The 17,113-nt window shown below is 43.0% G+C and overlaps 1 protein-coding gene across 1 annotated transcript; it reads right to left on the bottom strand.

Moving 5' to 3' along the window:
* Positions 1–1,682: 1,682 nt before the first annotated feature.
* LOC143297357 (uncharacterized) lies at positions 1,683–16,824 on the bottom strand. Its single transcript, XM_076609664.1, has 2 exons — positions 16,771–16,824; positions 1,683–4,374 (listed from the first exon to the last, which is right to left on the bottom strand). The coding sequence occupies exon 2, from the start codon at positions 4,334–4,336 to the stop codon at positions 3,461–3,463; it is 876 nt and encodes a 291-aa protein (XP_076465779.1). The 5' UTR covers positions 4,337–4,374; positions 16,771–16,824; the 3' UTR covers positions 1,683–3,460.
* Positions 16,825–17,113: the final 289 nt, after the last annotated feature.

Below are 17,113 nucleotides of genomic sequence, written 5' to 3' on the forward strand. Positions count from 1 at the left end.
TTTTTTTTTAACCTAGTCATGAACAGTAAACAAAATTTAAAAAATAAAAAAAATTCCAGTAGGTATTCTTCTGTTGTTGTGTGGTAGTATGTTAAAAAACAAACAAACACATTTTGCTCCTATATAATATCATTAACCTATACCTTTGATGTCATCTGGGAAGAACCGTTGAACTAAAGTAAATATGTATAATTCAAAGTATCAAATACAATATGATTTTTTTAGGGGTACCTACGTTTTTAACCTTGTCCTTCCCAGACTAGGTATATATACAGTCTGTTAAATGCACATGTGTAAACAGGAAAAACAAACAAAAAACAGTCAATAAAACTCATAACACACCCACATGAATTACACCCTGGTAAAATGAAATGAAATGAAATTATGGTGCTTAGAGCCTCGCCGACCACTAAGGCCATCTCAAGGCTATCGCCGCGTTAATAACTACTACAAGGATAAAAAAAAACCCCAAACAATTAAAACGAGTCACCACTTCAAACTTTCCACTTCAAAGTTAAAAAAAAAAACTTCCATAGTTTAAAACCTTCAAATCTGGTTAAAAATGTTCACTTCTTTTAAGAAGTCCATCAGCGCCCACGGAGGGACATCACGAAACAAAGTCTTCAAAGAAACCGCCGTGTAATGTCTGTGTCTAACGTCATGCAGATCCCAACAGTCAAGGAGCACGTGTTTCACGGTGAGAGGCTCATCACAGGGAATACATCGAGGGGCCTCTTCCCCCTTCAACAAGTAAGAATGAGTAAAATGAAACAAAACAAAATAAAAACCAAAACAAAATAAACTGGAAAAAAAAGGTATTGATTTTACCAAAACAAAACACTGAGATTTTTCTTTTAAAAAGAGAGAAGAAATGGTTGAGTTTACTATGTCAAATGACATTATTTACAACTTTGATGTATCATGATAATTATGTCTGTCCAGAACCACACAAAGTATATTATGTCTCCATATGAAATATATTTTAAATTGTTTCTCTATCAAAAGAGACTACGCCATACATTATTGCACATGGACATTGGTCATGATCTTACCCCAACACAAAACTTCATCAGTAAATTTCAACTGGAATTAGCACAGAACATATCAAATTAGTGGCACTGGTTATTAGGAATATAATATGAATTGTAGACCTCATACCAAACCAACTGGTAATCAACTTCAGACATTATAATGTCCATATACGTACTGTATGATCAGCTTCAGGATTAACATAATTAAATGCCAAGACAATGTTTTAATTATACAATTAGTTGATGAACAAAAAGTTTAAATATGCACATAATCACTGAGGACCATAGACATGAAACTCTGAATCATTTTTGCCTCAGTAATTAACACAGTATTGTTATTATGACCATGAATATACATGTATCCAAAAGTATCCAGGCAATATCATACAGATATCACTAATATAGACAATGACATGTACTCAAAATGCAATCACAAAGCCATTCCTCTATCTCCCTCGAGATATTTACACACCCACACACACATTTATCCAAAAACAATCTCATGAGGTCTGAAGCCATAATTAAAGGTCAACAATGACTTGCATGCCACTTAGAATAAAATATTTTAAAATGACAAAATGTGTATTTAATTTTTCTAAGGCAATCCACATTTCGTTTCACTGTTTAGTGATATTAGGTGGAAAAAAGTTGTGCATGTGTGTGTGTATTCACATAGGAGGTGTTGAAGGGGTATGGGGAGGTTGGGGTGGGGGTAGAATAGGGGTTGGGGAGGGGGGCAGCAGGAAGAGGTGGCGGGTTGACTGAGACAGAGAAAGTGATGAAAAAGTGAAAGAGTGGCATAAAAGGTAAAGCAATGAAGGAGTGAGACTAAGAGTAAATTAGAACATCTTAATCTAAAACATCCCTATGACAGTACAAAGTGTTCTCCATATAACAAAAACATGAACAATCAAAGGCAGATACCAACTGGACATTGATTCAAACATTCAGAAATTCATTGAAATAAGCGTTAATGATAATGTGTGCGTTAGCATGATGTTCATTGTAAACACCTTGGGTTTCTAACAGTATGCCTGAGAAACATCTAATAATCTGACAGATCAATCTTCTCAAAAGACAGATAGATTAAATGAGAAAGATAAGTGGATGAATAAGACTATAAATATATTTTAAAAAAAAGAAAAAAGTTATGTTTTCTAAAAAAAAAACTCGCTGCAAACACATGCACACACACACACCTGAGTCCAAACAATGCAGCTCAGGAAGATTAAGGAAAATATCATCTTTTGGCACAGAATGAGATCTCAAAAAACTGAAAGACACTCAGGCCAAAATTAACTTGTTTCAACAACATTTACTGTATGGAACACATAACAGCTGTGAAAACCGAGTTATGAGAAATCAGGCAAACAAATTGTGTGTTTGTGTGTGTGTGTGTGTGTGTGTGTGTGTGTGTTAGGTGTAAAACCTGCTTGTGTATGCATGGATAAGCATATGGATAATGTTACATGTCTGTCTGAGTGTGTATGTGTGTGTGCCCGAAATCTGATTGAATGACACAGAAAACGAATGATGAGCACCCAGTGACAGCTATCGGTCGGCTCTACCCAGGTAGGCAGCCTGTTGTGCAAATGACCCCATGTTTGTAAAGTGCTTAGAGGTTGTTCTCCAACCGCGGACAGGCGCTATGTAAGTATTCATATCAATCAATCAATATGTGAGCATGCATTTGCATGAAAGATTCTGTGTGGGGAGTAGGGGGGGGTAGGGGTGTGTGTGCATATCTGCATGTTTGAGGGTGTGCATGCACAAATACCTGGAAGGTTCTCTGCGTGTATGCGTGCATGTGCATGTGTGTTTATGGCCACTGCGTTAAGCTTCACGCTTGTGGATAAATAATCCACAAAACGCAAAAGACCTATGTGAATTTGATGCTGAACATACAGACTGATGCGCTCCTGAAAGAACAAAACAAGTAAAAAGACTGAGGAGTGTGGTCAGGGAAAAAACACAGACCCCTTCGGCATAAGTAAACTTGTGCATATATTCAAAAAGCTGACGAAACACACATAATTCATATGCACACACACACACACACAAGAATCAAGAAACAATATCTAAAATATCAAATGTTTCTTGCCCTGAAGGTGTTACCACACATACATACTAGTTTGCATTCGTCATGTTAAAACTAAATGGACTGACTCTGGTTAAAAACACACACCAAACAACAAACATACGCGCGCGCGCGCACACACACACACACACAGAACAACAACATATTTTCAGCACTTTCCTTGAAAACAACAACAACCGAACAAAACAAACAACCAAACAAAAGAAAAAAAATCACAGAAGGAATCATCAACAATGACCCTGAAACAAGTGTTCACAACTCAGTTAATGGAAGAATACATTATGTGCACAAAACAACACACACTATTGCACATGCAACAGCTGAGGTGGGTTCAGTACAAAAGCAACAGGTAGTCAATGAGGGAGGACGGCAGAGGCAGCTGTAGGATCTTCTTCTGCACCTGCTGCCCTTGTAGACTGCCTCGTATAGACACCCGGCACACCTGCTTCAGACTAGGGGCAGTATGGACATGCTCTTTCAGCAGTTGGAAAACCTCGCTGTCCTCCTCCACGCCTTCTACCTGCTGCTTCCAGTCCTCCGCTGACATATTGCACCCAGCTGCCAACAGCAGCTGAACGTTGGCAATGTCACCGCTGGTGGCTAGGTTACCCAATGGTGTGCCTTTGACAAAGATGGCGTTGTTGTGCACACAGCCGCCCAGAACCAGAGCCCTGACAGAAACTGGGTCACCATGGAACGCGGCGTAATGCAACGCCGTGCACCGGAGACGGTCAATGCCGTTGACGTAGGCGCCCGCCTCCACCAGTTCTCTGACAGCCTCCTGGTGACTGTGCAGGGCCGCCAGCATCACTGGCGACATGTTGTCACGGTCCAGGGCGTTCACGTCCGCCCCGCGACTGATCAGATACTTCACTACGTTTGTGCCCTGCCCCATGCTGGCCCAGTGCAGGGCGCTGCGCCGAACGCCGGGGTCTTGGAAATTGATGGAGGCCCCGGCTTCAATGAGGTAGCTGACAATCTGCAGGTTGCCATAGAAGGCAGCCGTGCTCAAGATGGTGGCAGCCTCCCAGTTTCTGGGGGAATGGAGGACAGCATTGCGGCCAATGCCACTATTGACCATACGCTTGACGGTGGGCAGGTTGCCATCGACAATGGCTTCATACAGCAGGGATTCCATGTCGTGGAGAGACGCCATCAGGACTCGTTCTAGCTGCCAGCACGGCCACCACTCACACACTGTCTGCATGTATATGATGCTGTCAGCCCCTGACCTGTCCCCCACTTCTGCACACAGACCTTCTCTATTCAGTCTCCTCATTGGGAAATACATTCTTTTAAAACATGAATTACTAAAAATAGACTTATCAGATAAATAATATACATTGGTTAAGATCACATTATGCACAAACACATGCAGACACATGTGCGCATACAGTCATTACACATGCCCTCATGCTTACAACTAAGTGAAACATTTACAAGGAAAAGATATGGCATTCAGAACAAAAGGAAATTTTCTGCACTTTTGTGTGCATGCATGTGTACATGCTTGTGTGTGTGCATGTGCATGTGTATGTGTCGATGTAATCTGGCTTTTTGCTGCATCACTGGTCATAGTGTTTCAGTGGCACTTCCCCCATACTAATCTTGACTCCACCCACATGCACAGCCACTTCAAGGCTCATCATCTGCCACAGTCCCTGAGTACAAACAGCCGTCAGTGTTAAGTTATCAACAGGCCACACACAAGAGAAGACTCTGCACTGCTGCTAAGTCACTTTGGTGGTGGTCAGTAGAATGTGTTCTGAGTCAACATGCATGGTATACCATATAGTGATCTACTAAAGCCCCTGAATAACTGCAGATAAAGTATCCATCACACTGAAAATAGCAATGGGGAACAACATTTTATGCAAAAAACAACAAGGGTCTTAAAGGAGAACCAAGAAACTGTCAGCAGAGGTATCAAATGACCACAGCGACCTAGAAGGGCAGTATAGATGGAGAAGGTCTGAAAGATACGGTGACATATTGCTGTGATAGACTCATAGAGACACTGAAAGCAGAGACAAGCTACTTTGTATTGAATTCTTGCTGTAACAGGAAGCCAGTGAAGTGTTAGTAGTGATGCTGCACTTTCATCAGTTTCATGCCTGGGTTTACAGAATACGAGTCAAGTTCAGTGAGTACGAGACCAGCAAGAAGAGAGCTGCAGTAGTCTAATCTATATAGTATGAAAGAAACAGCAATTTTGATCGCAGCAGCAGTGCAAAGGAAAAAGTTAATTTTGGCTAACCTACGTAGTTGACAGAACAGAGTGAGGCACAAGTGTTTGACATGTGCATCCATAGACAGTGTTTTATCCAAGAAGATGCCAAGGTTTCTCACACAGTCACACTCACAGACTGGGAGAAAAGTATGTCACAGCCAGAGATGGATGTATTGGTAGAAGTGACCTGATTTATCTTTGAGTTTGTGCCAAAGACAATTAACTCAGTTTTTTCCTCACACTCATCCAGTTGGCCACATCCTCAATGCAATTTTTCAAACTACTGGCAAGAGTTGAAAAATCTGGGTGAATAGTATTGTTGTGGAGCTGGGAATTACCTGCAAAAAAATGGTATGGCCTGACTGATAAATGGCAGTGCTGCGAGGCTGTGTGAACTTTGTAAAAAATAAAACTGGACCCAAGACTGAACCCTGTGGCACCCCATACTTCAACACAGATGGAGTGGATTCATGACGAACAGACTGGATACAGAAAAGCTAAGTATAATATGAACCAATCCAGGACCATTCCAGAGCAGCCAAAGTGGTACGCAACCATGTGGTAAGGATGCCATGGCCTATGGTGTCAAACGCTGCCAACAGGTCAAGCAGTGACAAAATAGACACATGACCATTGCCTAAACAGGTCACAAACATAACTATCCACAGACCAAAACAACCAAAATGTCCATCCACAAAATACCATCATGGTTTTATACTGACCGTCTCATTAAACTCAATGGATTTGAGTGATCTGTATAATATTAGGACAAGGTTATCAAGATTTTTGTTAATAGAGTCTCCAGCTGCCCACCACACTCCTACACAGTCCACCAGGTGTGAGCTTCTCCAGATGTACTGAAGGGTGCAGCAGCACACTCTGTTTAACCAGAGCCATCATTTACATTGACCAGCTATCTTTAGTTTCAAACACCTGCTGTCACCACTGCTCCTCTGCTGTAATTATCTTCAACATAAACCCACCGCTTTGTTCCTTAGTATGCATACATTAATTAGCACAGCACACATCTGCTGTGCTCAATCGACCTGGATAATGCCCTCCCCCCCACCCCCCTCCACACTCAAAACCCCCTGTATTTCAGTGTACACAACATGCTCATTTTGTGTAATGGTCTTGCTGGTTGAGATTTTTAATGCACAACTCTGCAGTTTATTTTTCTTTAAATTCCAGGGGTCTGATTAATCTCTTCAATGCCCCATGACATATTTCAATGTCACTGAAAATGCTTCACTGTTTGCCCCAGGACGTATATATATATAATTATGTCATCATTATTTCAGGTTTTTTGTTTTTTTTACAACTCTGTTATAAAGTTAAAGTGTTCCAGTAGCCACCAGTCAGTTTCAGTTTCAGTAGCTCAAGGAGGCGTCATTGCGCTCGGACAAATCCATGTACGCTACACCACATCTGCCAAGCAGATGCCTGACCAGCAGCGTACTGCGTAGCCCAACGCGCTTAGTCAGGCCTTGAGAAAAAAGAAAAAAAAAAAAAAAAGGTGAATAAATAATGGATAAGCGTACATAAATAAGTAAATAAATACATAAATAAATAAATAATAATTATAATATAAAAAAGGTAATAATAATAGTAATAATAATAATAATAATAATAAAATAAGACAACAATGATGATAAATAAGCAAATAAATGTAAAACATGAAGACACATGTTCACACATACACCCACTCATGCATAACAGATATGCACCAAACATGCAGTTTCACAGATATGAAAGCACAGTCAAATACACATAAATGTATATGAGCCCCAACACACACATTACCCTGCACCTCCTCTATCCCCCTCCTCCACACACTCATTTCTGGGCTACGTATTGCAGCTTCCATGGCACACACACACACACACACACACAAACACACACAGATGAACACTTACTTGTACAAGCACGCACACATACGCCCATATCCCCCACCCCCACACACATATATACAAAGATATATATATACACACCCGCACGCTCCAATATCCCGTTGGTCCCACAGTGTAGGCATGCATACACTCACATACCTCATCCTCCACCCCCCCTCACCCCCACATACCCCTCACACACACACATACGCACGTGCACAGAACTCTTCTGACACTTGTGTACACTTACACCCTTGCACATGCACAAACGCACTCAAACACACAGACCCACACATACACACAAACACACACATGCACAGAGGCTGCCACTGATTGGCGGCAAGAGGGATGGGAAAGGATCTCTGATGCCAAGAACGTGGCGCCTAGTGTGTTGCTCAGTCTATTGTATTTGGAAAAGCCCACAGAGACTCAATGTTGGTTTGGAAATGATGCCGATATTTGTTTGATTTGCAAAGCATCATGCTCTACCTTTCATGTTAGACTTACGGCCGCTCCCTCTCTCTGCTTTTATTTCTTTGAGGCAATCGATGGTGTGATGGCCTTGTACCTGTTCTTTTTGATATTCTTTGACTTTTCTGAGGATTTCCGATTTTCCTAGATGTAGGCCGCTCGTTGGTGTTGCGTTACCAGCAAGTCTGTCAGCTTGCTCATTTCCCTTAACACCTGAATGTCCCGGGCAGTATGACCATGTGAGTTTTTTAATCTGAAAGTTGCGCATTGCCTTATGCCACTCTGGGCTTCCCATTCTGTTTTCAATTTTCTGTATGAGGTTCAATGAGTTGGTTAGAATCATGGCATGTTGGTTTCTGGGCGTATGGATGGACAATAGCCACTGGAGGGCATGTGTCACAGCTTCAACTTCCATCGTTAGGCTGGAGGTTGTGACTTTGTAAGCAGCATTCTCTTCCCTAATTGTTTTTCCATTTTGTTTCGCAGTGAATCCCCAACCAGATTGGTCTTTAGTGACTGAGCCATCTGTGTATATGATGATGTCCTCTTCTTTACTGTTTTTTTCTATGACTAGCTTCACTTCCGCATCAGTTTTGCCCTCTGGCCATTCCGACAATGTCTTCCTAGAGTGGGTGAAATGGCTGTGTTGAATAGATGGTTGAGTTTTTCGGGGTTTTTCTCCCATTCTTTTGTTTCTTTCAGGTCTTGTAGTCGGCATACTTGCTGGATTGTGTCTTCTGCTTGCCCCATCCATGATCTTCCTCGTCCTAGACAGCTGCCTTTTGGTTCTTTGACTGCGTCATGCAGTGGGTTTTGAGGGTTTTCTAATGCTTTGAAGTAGGTCTTAACCTGTTCTAACTTGTTTCTGGCCTGCACTGAAGAAAGGTCAAGCAGGTATCGCATGGTTTCTGTGGGCGTGTCTTTTGTTGTTCCAAGGATCTGCCGCATAGCTTCATTTTGAACTCTTTCTAATTTTAGGAGGTTGCTTTGAGATGGTGTTGTTAGCCCAAGTCCGTAGTCGATCACACTGAGGACGCGTGATTGGTATAGCAGGAAGAGGTGGCGTTGTTCAATACCTTTGGTTGCCATTGCTTTTAAGACTGAAAGGCCCTTTTTGCATTTGAGAACAGTATTTTCCATATGTTTTCTGAAGGTCAGCATCCTGTCGAACTGTATTCCTAGGTAGCGTAGGCATTCAGTTTTCTCAATCTGAATCCCGTCGAATGACACAGGTGGTGGTGATTTGCTCATGGTTCTGTTGTTGAGGGTGCACAGCAACGTTTGGGCTTTCGCTGGACTGACGGAAGATCCTGTGTCTTTGCACCATTGAGCAATATTGTTTAGTTGTTTCTGGACAGCTTTAGTTCTTTCCTCAGCATCTTTCGTTGAAGACCAGGCCATCATCCGCAAGAGTCAGAAAGCATGATACATCTCCTTTTATTATCCACAAGGAGAAACAGCCAGTCACTCTCTGTATGGTAGTTACTGGATGTTATTGCCACGACCCCTTTCACAAAATTTCAAAATGTTGGACATTGAAGCACAATCTGGCTCTGGTGGCTTGAAACAGCTGTCACATTGCAAAAATCCCATGTAATTTTGCCACCAACGATGTTGCAGAAGCTTTAAGAGTAATTGAAGATGATGAAATTAGTGCTCGTTGTGACAAAATCTTGTCAGATGATCCACTTAAAGACAATACAACTGAGAGAGATGATTTGCAGATAGGGTGGGGAAAATTTTGTAGAGCTAGATGTTGCAATGAAAGAAAAGGTGGCCAAGAATAGCTCTGTAGTGACCCAGAGCTGAACTCAAATGACAAACTGTCCCTTTTGTTGGGGCAGGGAGGGAGGGAAAGAGTTATGAAGGGAGTGGAAGTGTGGTGGAATCTTGTGCGCTGCACAGATCGCTTTACCAGTATGAATTTTCGAAAACCACACTAGCTTTGATCTAAGAAAGGGAGCAATTGCCTGTAGGCAAAATGCTATAACAGTACTCCCCCCCACCTGCATTCTGTGCCAGCTGGGTCACTGTTAACCCGTTTCATGTTGTATGAAAGTAAGAAAGTAAGAATAATGTGAGTGGGTGTTGCACAGGCAGGGGTGGCACCTGAAGACTGGTTTTTGTTGTTGTTTGTTTGTTTGGTTGGTTTTTTGTTTTGTTTTGTTTTGTGTGTGTGTGTGTGTGTGTGTGTGTGTGTGTGTGTGTGTGTGTGTGTTATGAAATGTATTTCATTTTAATAACTTTTTTGTTTGATAGATTTTGAAATATAGTTTTTGATCTTCATTTGGGAACCCATTTGATGTGTTTCTTTTGTTTAATAGTTCAGTTAAGTTCTGATTATTAACTGATACCATGTTTTCAGATCATGTTTATATTAACAGGGTGATGTAAGGTGCTTTAAGCAGCACTGGTACTGGATATCACACCATAGAAAAGTTATGCACTATTGCTATCATCATTTTATATATATATATATATATATATATATATATATATATATATATATATATCAAGATGAAGAGTTTGCTGATTAAAGTAATTTATACTTCAATCAAACCAAACTACTCAATCCTTAATCTCTACTTAATCCTTACTACATTTTTAATGCAATGTTCATTCAAGAAACAAGATCAAAAACTTTCATGGCACTCTCAAAAGCAGCTGAGAAAGCTGAGAGCTAAAAAGAGAAGATTTGGGAATTCATTCATTTTCCAGACAATTTCCAGTCACAGCCAGTCCCTTAAAAACTAATTGTCCTCTGTTTCTCCCTATTTCTTCACTTCATGGCTGGTTGCACAGTATAACTTGCTCCAGTTCAAGTTATTTCCATACTGATACCCATACCACACAGCACCTACAGTGGGATCAAATTAATTATAACAGCCTGGCCCACACCTTACACGTGTTCAAGTTATTGATCACCATCAGAACTAAAACATTCTGAAGCAGTGTTAATCCTGCTCACATAACCACAGATTAATCAGTCCCAGCATTCTAAAACAGCAACTTTTCACTGACATCAAACTGGGCAAACTTCCATGTTGGGTCATGCTGGGGGAAGACAACGTAATGTCAGGTGAGTTTGTGGGAGAAGGGTGTGGGTGATGAAAGGTGGTTATGAGTAGAGTTTATCTGAAAGAACAACATAAAAATAAAACCCACTGGCATTAACACCTACAGCTGTAATCTATATAAATCTATAAATATCTGTCTATATAAATCTATATTCTATCTATATAAATCTATGAATATTCTACTTAAACTTCCTCAAGCTGACAGACAGTATACTAGAAACACCAAAGTTTGGTCAGTAAGATTTATATCCTCTGTAGTCCATGCTATTCTATCCCCTGGTAGTTCCAGGTCAGGTCAGGTCATTAGATCTGCTACTGGTAACCTGTAATCCAGTACAACCTGCTCAGGGTCGGGTTGCTGGCCGACTAAACCGGCACTCCCACCGCTCCCTTCCGGGACTGGTGAGGCGGGTGGCTAGACACCCTTATGGAGATCCATAAAAGGGCGTTGGCTCAGGAGAGCCACCGACGGCCATCTAGCTCCACTGTGCTGTGTGCATGCCATACGCAGTTGGCCCCCGGGGTCTGGAAGTCTGGATCCGGCAGAATCTGCGGAAGAAACATATCGGTTCAACGGAGAGGAAGGTTGGTTACAGCAACGCACTGTGGAGTGCAGAGAGAAAGATGAGACACCGAAAGGATATCTTGGTCATCCACTGCATCCGTGCTCATCCTCCAGTCGTCTCGACTTAGTCTTGCCACTGGAAATTGGTGGACCCGGACGAGAGAGTGAGGTTGACGTTGCGCAACTCCTCTTCACTTTAAACAAACTCATCGCGCAAGTCATCAGTCATCCAAAATGACCTTTCATCCTTCATCATTTCATCACCCCCAAGTCCTGTGGCGACAGGCGAGCGACGAAACGACAGGTGTGGGTACACTGGCAGTCGCAGTCGCAGACCTGCACGCAGGCGGCTCAGGCCATAGGGTCGTTCTTCGCCGACAGGAGCAGCGATGGAGCTCGGCAGCCGTCTGAGTGTCTGAGCAGCCCTCTTTAGGAATGCACTGCTCACCTCCCTGGCATGAGGAAGGGGCTAGAAAAGGTGCCCTAAGGTGCTCCATATCACCCTGGCCAGCATACCGCGGCTGGCGGGGACCCTACATCAGCAGTCGAAACAACAAGAAAGAAAAGAAAAAAATAAGGATCGTTCCTCTCACCATTGGTGCTTGGAACATAAGGACTCTCCTGGACAGAGATAACGCGGACAGACCCCAAAGGAGAACGGCACTAGTTGCATCCGAACTCGCCAGATACAACATTGACATCGTAGCCTTGAGTGAGACTCGGCTTGCAGGTCAAGGCGAGCTCTGTGAACGGGGAGCTGGTTACACCTTCTTCTGGAGTGGACGAGGAAACGAAGAGCGACGTGAGGCTGGCGTTGGTTTTGCAGTAAAAACAGCACTTGTCAGCAAGCTAGCTGGAATCCCAAAGGGAGTCAACGATAGGCTTATGACCATGAAACTCCCACTGGCATCTGGCCAGGAGCACCTCACCATTGTCAGTGCCTACGCCCCAACCATGACCAACCCGGATGAAGTGAAGGCAAAGTTCTATGAGGACCTTCACTCTGTCATTGCTGCTATCCCTAAAGCAGACAAGCTCATCATTCTTGGGGACTTCAATGCTAGAGTTGGCTCTGACTGCATCTCCTTGGATGGAGTGATTGGAAAGCACGGTGTGGGCCACTGCAACCCAAATGGATTGCTTTTTTCTTCAGACATGTGCAGAGCACGAACTGCTGATAACCATCACAGTTTTCTGCCTCCCTACCCGTAACAGGACGTCATGGATGCACCCTCGCTCAAAGCATTGGCATCTCATCGATTATGTCATCGTCAGGAAAAGGGATAGGCAAGATGTACGTGTAACAAAGACCATGAGCGGCGTCGAGTGTTGGACAGACCATCGCTTTGTAGTCTCGAAGCTGAATATTCGAATCCAGCCCAACAGACACCCCCAAGGCCAGAAGGCTCCAAAACGGCTCAACATCGCTAAGCTGAAAAACATCACCATCAAACAGTCCTTTGTGGAGCTGCTGGAAGATCGTCTGGAATCCGCCTCTCTGGACAACCAGAATGTGGAGTCTGACTGGAGGACCCTGCGTGAGCTGATCTATAGTACAGCTTCAGAGACCCTGGGACCCATGTCCAGAAAGCACAAAGACTGGTTTGATGAAAACTGTGATGAAATCAAGCAGCTTCTGGATGAGAAACGCCGTCTGCATCAAGCCTACCTGAGCAACCCAAAGTCCACATCAAAAAAGGATGTGTACGATGCCATCCGCAGGACTGTTCAGCAAAAGTTACGCCAGATGCAGGATAAGTGGCTGAGTGACAAAGCTGATGAGATCCAGGGATATGCTGACAGGCATGATATGAAGAGGTTCTATGATGCCTTAAAAGAAGTCTACGGCCCCACATCCTCAGGATCATCCCCCCTCCAGATGGGAATACCTTGATCACCGAGAAGGAGAAAATTCTCGAACGCTGGGCTGAGCATTTCAACAGTGTCTTAAATCGCCCCTCCTCCATAAATGATGAAGCCATAGACCATCTCCCACAAGTCCCCATCAACGAAGCACTGGACGATCCGCCAACACCTCTTGAGACCCAGAGAGCAATTCGTCTGCTATCCAGTGGCAAAGCACCTGGCTCGGACTCCATACCAGCAGAGGTCTACAAGGATGGAGGCACTGTGCTGACTGAGAAGCTCCATCAGCTGTACTCACTCATGTGGAAAGAAGAGACGATCCCCCAGGATTTCAAAGATGCATCTATCATTCACTTGTACAAGTGAAAGGGGAACCGGCAAGCCTGTGATAACCATCGGGGCATTTCCTTGCTCTCCATCGCAGGCAAGATACTTGCCAGGATCCTACTAAACCGCCTCACAGCACACCTTGACCAAGGTCATTTGCCTGAGCCAATGTGGATTCCGGAAAGAGCGTGGAACCACCGACATGGTGTTTGCTGCAAGGCAGCTGCAAGAGAAATGTCAGGAGCAAAATGCTGATCTGTTCTCCACCTATGTCGACCTCACTAAGGCCTTCGACACCGTGAGTAGAGAAGGACTGTGGAAGATCATGGCCAAGTACGGATGCCCTCGGAAATTTATTTCCTTGGTCAGCCAATTCCATGAAGGCATGTAGGCTCGAGTCCAGGACAAAGGTGAAACATCTGCTCCTTTTGCTGTCACAAATGGTGTCAAGCAAGGCTGCGTCCTGGCTCCAACACTGTTCAGCCTCATGTTCTCTGCAATGTTTACTGATGCCTTCAGAGATGGCGATGTTGGAATCGGCCTAAAGTACCGAACAGATGGTAAGTTGTTCAACCTCAGAAGGCTTCAAGCAAAAACGAAGGTCATGACTAGACATCATCAGAGACTTTTTGTTTGCTGATGATTGTGCCCTAACACTGGATCTGAAGATGACATGCAACTCAGCGTTGACAAGTTTGCCACTGCCAGCAGGAACTTCGGCCTTACCATCAGCACGAGGAAAACTGAAGTTCTCCATCAGCCAGCCCCAGGGAAACTCTACGTTGAGCCCAACATCACAGTCAACGGTCAGAGACTCAGTGCGGTGGAGCGGTTCACATACCTTGGCAGCACACTGTCATGAAATGCGACCATCGACGATGAAGTGAACGTCAGGATTGCAAGAGCAAGCGCAACTTTTGGTAGACTCAGTGCAAATGTCTGGAACAGAAGAGGCATTAGTCTTGAGACCAAGCTAAAGGTCTACAGAGCAGTAGCTCTCCCCACACTACTGTACGCCTGCGAAACTTGGACAGTGTACCAACGACATGCCAAGAAGCTGAACCACTTCCACACAACATGCCTCAGGAAGCTACTGAACATCAAGTGGCAAGACAAGACCCCAGACACAGAGGTGCTGGCAAAAGCCACCCTTCCCAGCATCTTCACCATCCTGATGCAGTCCCAGCTTCGCTGGGCTGGACACGTGGCGCGCATGCCAGACCATCGGCTGCCCAAAAGGCTCTTCTATGGCGAGCTGCAACAAGGGAAGAGATCACACGGAGGTCAGAAGAAGCGCTTCAGAGATACTCTGAAAGTCTCTCTGAAAGCGTTTGATATCAACCCTGACTCCTGGGAGGAATCTGCAGTGGACCGTGACAAATGGCGTGCTGCTGTGCACAAAGGCGCCAAGTTGTGCGAGGCCAACAGGACTGCTGCAGCTGTTCAGAAGAGGCAGGCCAGAAAGTCACGGGCAAACAAGCTCCCTGACAATGGTATGCCTGTCTTTGTCTGCCCCAACTGTCAGCAAACATTTCGTGCGCAGATTGGACTATTCAGCCATCTGCGCATTCACAGATAGATTCATGAGCATCCTCCCCCCCACCCCACCACCACCCTCCCCCCATCCCCCAGCTGGATGACAACGATGGTCATCATCGATCTCGATGGACACACACCACCACCACCAGTTCCTTTAAAAGTTTCCACTTTTATTGGTTTCGTCTTTTTCTTTCTTTCTTTTTTTTTCTGCTTTGTTTATTATTTGTTTTTTTTAGAGATAGATGCAATTGCTACAAATACTAGATTTTTCTTGTTTGACTGTGCTCTGTTTTGATAACTCCCAAATTTTGACACTGTTTACGTGGATGACACCCTTAGTGAGTGGTTGCAGTCTTGTCATTTGAGCACACAGCACTCAATAAATAAAAAAATTAAAAAATCCTATAAAAATGGATTTTCAGCACACAGTCTCCCACCTGCTAATAAAAAAAAGGTGCTACCTTTATTTTGATGTTGCTGTTGCTTTAGCATAAACAAAGTGGAACCGGGATAAACATCAGCACTGGTCAAAACTGATATTCTAATTACATCAGTTCCTGTTTGATGTACTTGTGATAAACACATTATCACTTTGCTGAATATTTTTCATCCGAATAAAATCCTAACCAAAAAATATTTTCTTTCAATGTCAGATTACAATATTTAGTTCCATTTCCTGTTAGCAGTTCTTATCTTTCTTTGAAGAAAATATCCGAATAAAATCCTAACTAAAAAATATTTTCTTTCAATGTCAGATTACAATATTTAGTTCCATTTCCTGTTAGCAGTTCTTATCTTTCTTTGAAGAAAATATGTTCATGGAAAGCAACCTAGTTTTGAGTGTATTGCAAAGGAAGTTAGAAACATGGTTTTACTGACATTCACAGACAAAACAATCTGTGTCCAAAGTTTGAGTGTGAATGTATAGACCCTAAACCTATTTCAGTATTTGCATTTTTAATTTTCTATCACAATTTCTAGTCCATAATCCGATAATAGTTTAGATTTCAGAAAAAAGGAAAAATCAAAACATTTATACATATTTCCCTCTCAGTGTCTTTCCATTGGTAGCACTATTACCAGCACCACACTGCAACTGCTCTACACCATACACATAAATGACATGATTATCTGATGATTATAACCATCAATGATGATCTTCAGTAACGATGATGAAGAAAATAAATTATAAAAAAATCTTTTGATATAATTACAACAGTAATCATGGTGATGGTAATTATCATAACAATAACTATCTCAATACTTCACAAAAAAAGGACTGGAGAGTTGGAGTAGAGGGAAGTTATTCAAACACCTTAACCTAAGGTACCTAAGACTAAGAGTAAGAACTCCACGCCCACAATAATGTAACTAAAATCAGGTAGACAGAAACCGAAAGGAGACAAAGAAAAATACAGAATAGATAAAACCTGACAATCCAATACGACCAGCGGCTGTGGTTAACATCACAATGACAGTCTGCCACAGGTGCCAGCCAAATAATTGAAATGTCATTGAAAGGAGGCCAACACACGCAGTCAAACTAAGCTGAAGAGTGAAATATTCGGAAATGTGACATTCAAAAACAATAAATGAAAAGAAACTGAAATGGAGTGACCTTAAAGCTAATACGGGCAATCTAAAGATAAACATACCCAGGTGGCGAACTAAACATACCTCACTACACCTTGTAAAGCTCGCTTGTTCTTCCAACTGCCAGGTGACTGTTTCTAAGTCGTTACCCTTGGACTGTTAGAGTTGTAGCCCCTTACAAGCGAACTTTGTAGACTTTCTGAAACAATGAGAGTCCGAATTTTGCATGGGGGTCAAGCGATTATGGGAAACAGACTGTTGTCACTGTTAAAAGGAAACCGCTTGTTTCATCTAAAAGCTGTTGAGAAATAAACAGACTTTGTTATTGTAGTTTGGTCACAGGAAGGGTGGAAATGGATCTAATCAGCGAACTTGTTCGTTGGCTAGCAGACGACACAACAAATCGCATTGAAAGGCCTGATTTCAA

The sequence above is a fragment of the Babylonia areolata genome, chromosome 22, assembly GCF_041734735.1.
Source record: "Babylonia areolata isolate BAREFJ2019XMU chromosome 22, ASM4173473v1, whole genome shotgun sequence".
Taxonomy (NCBI): Eukaryota; Metazoa; Mollusca; class Gastropoda; order Neogastropoda; family Buccinidae; genus Babylonia; species Babylonia areolata.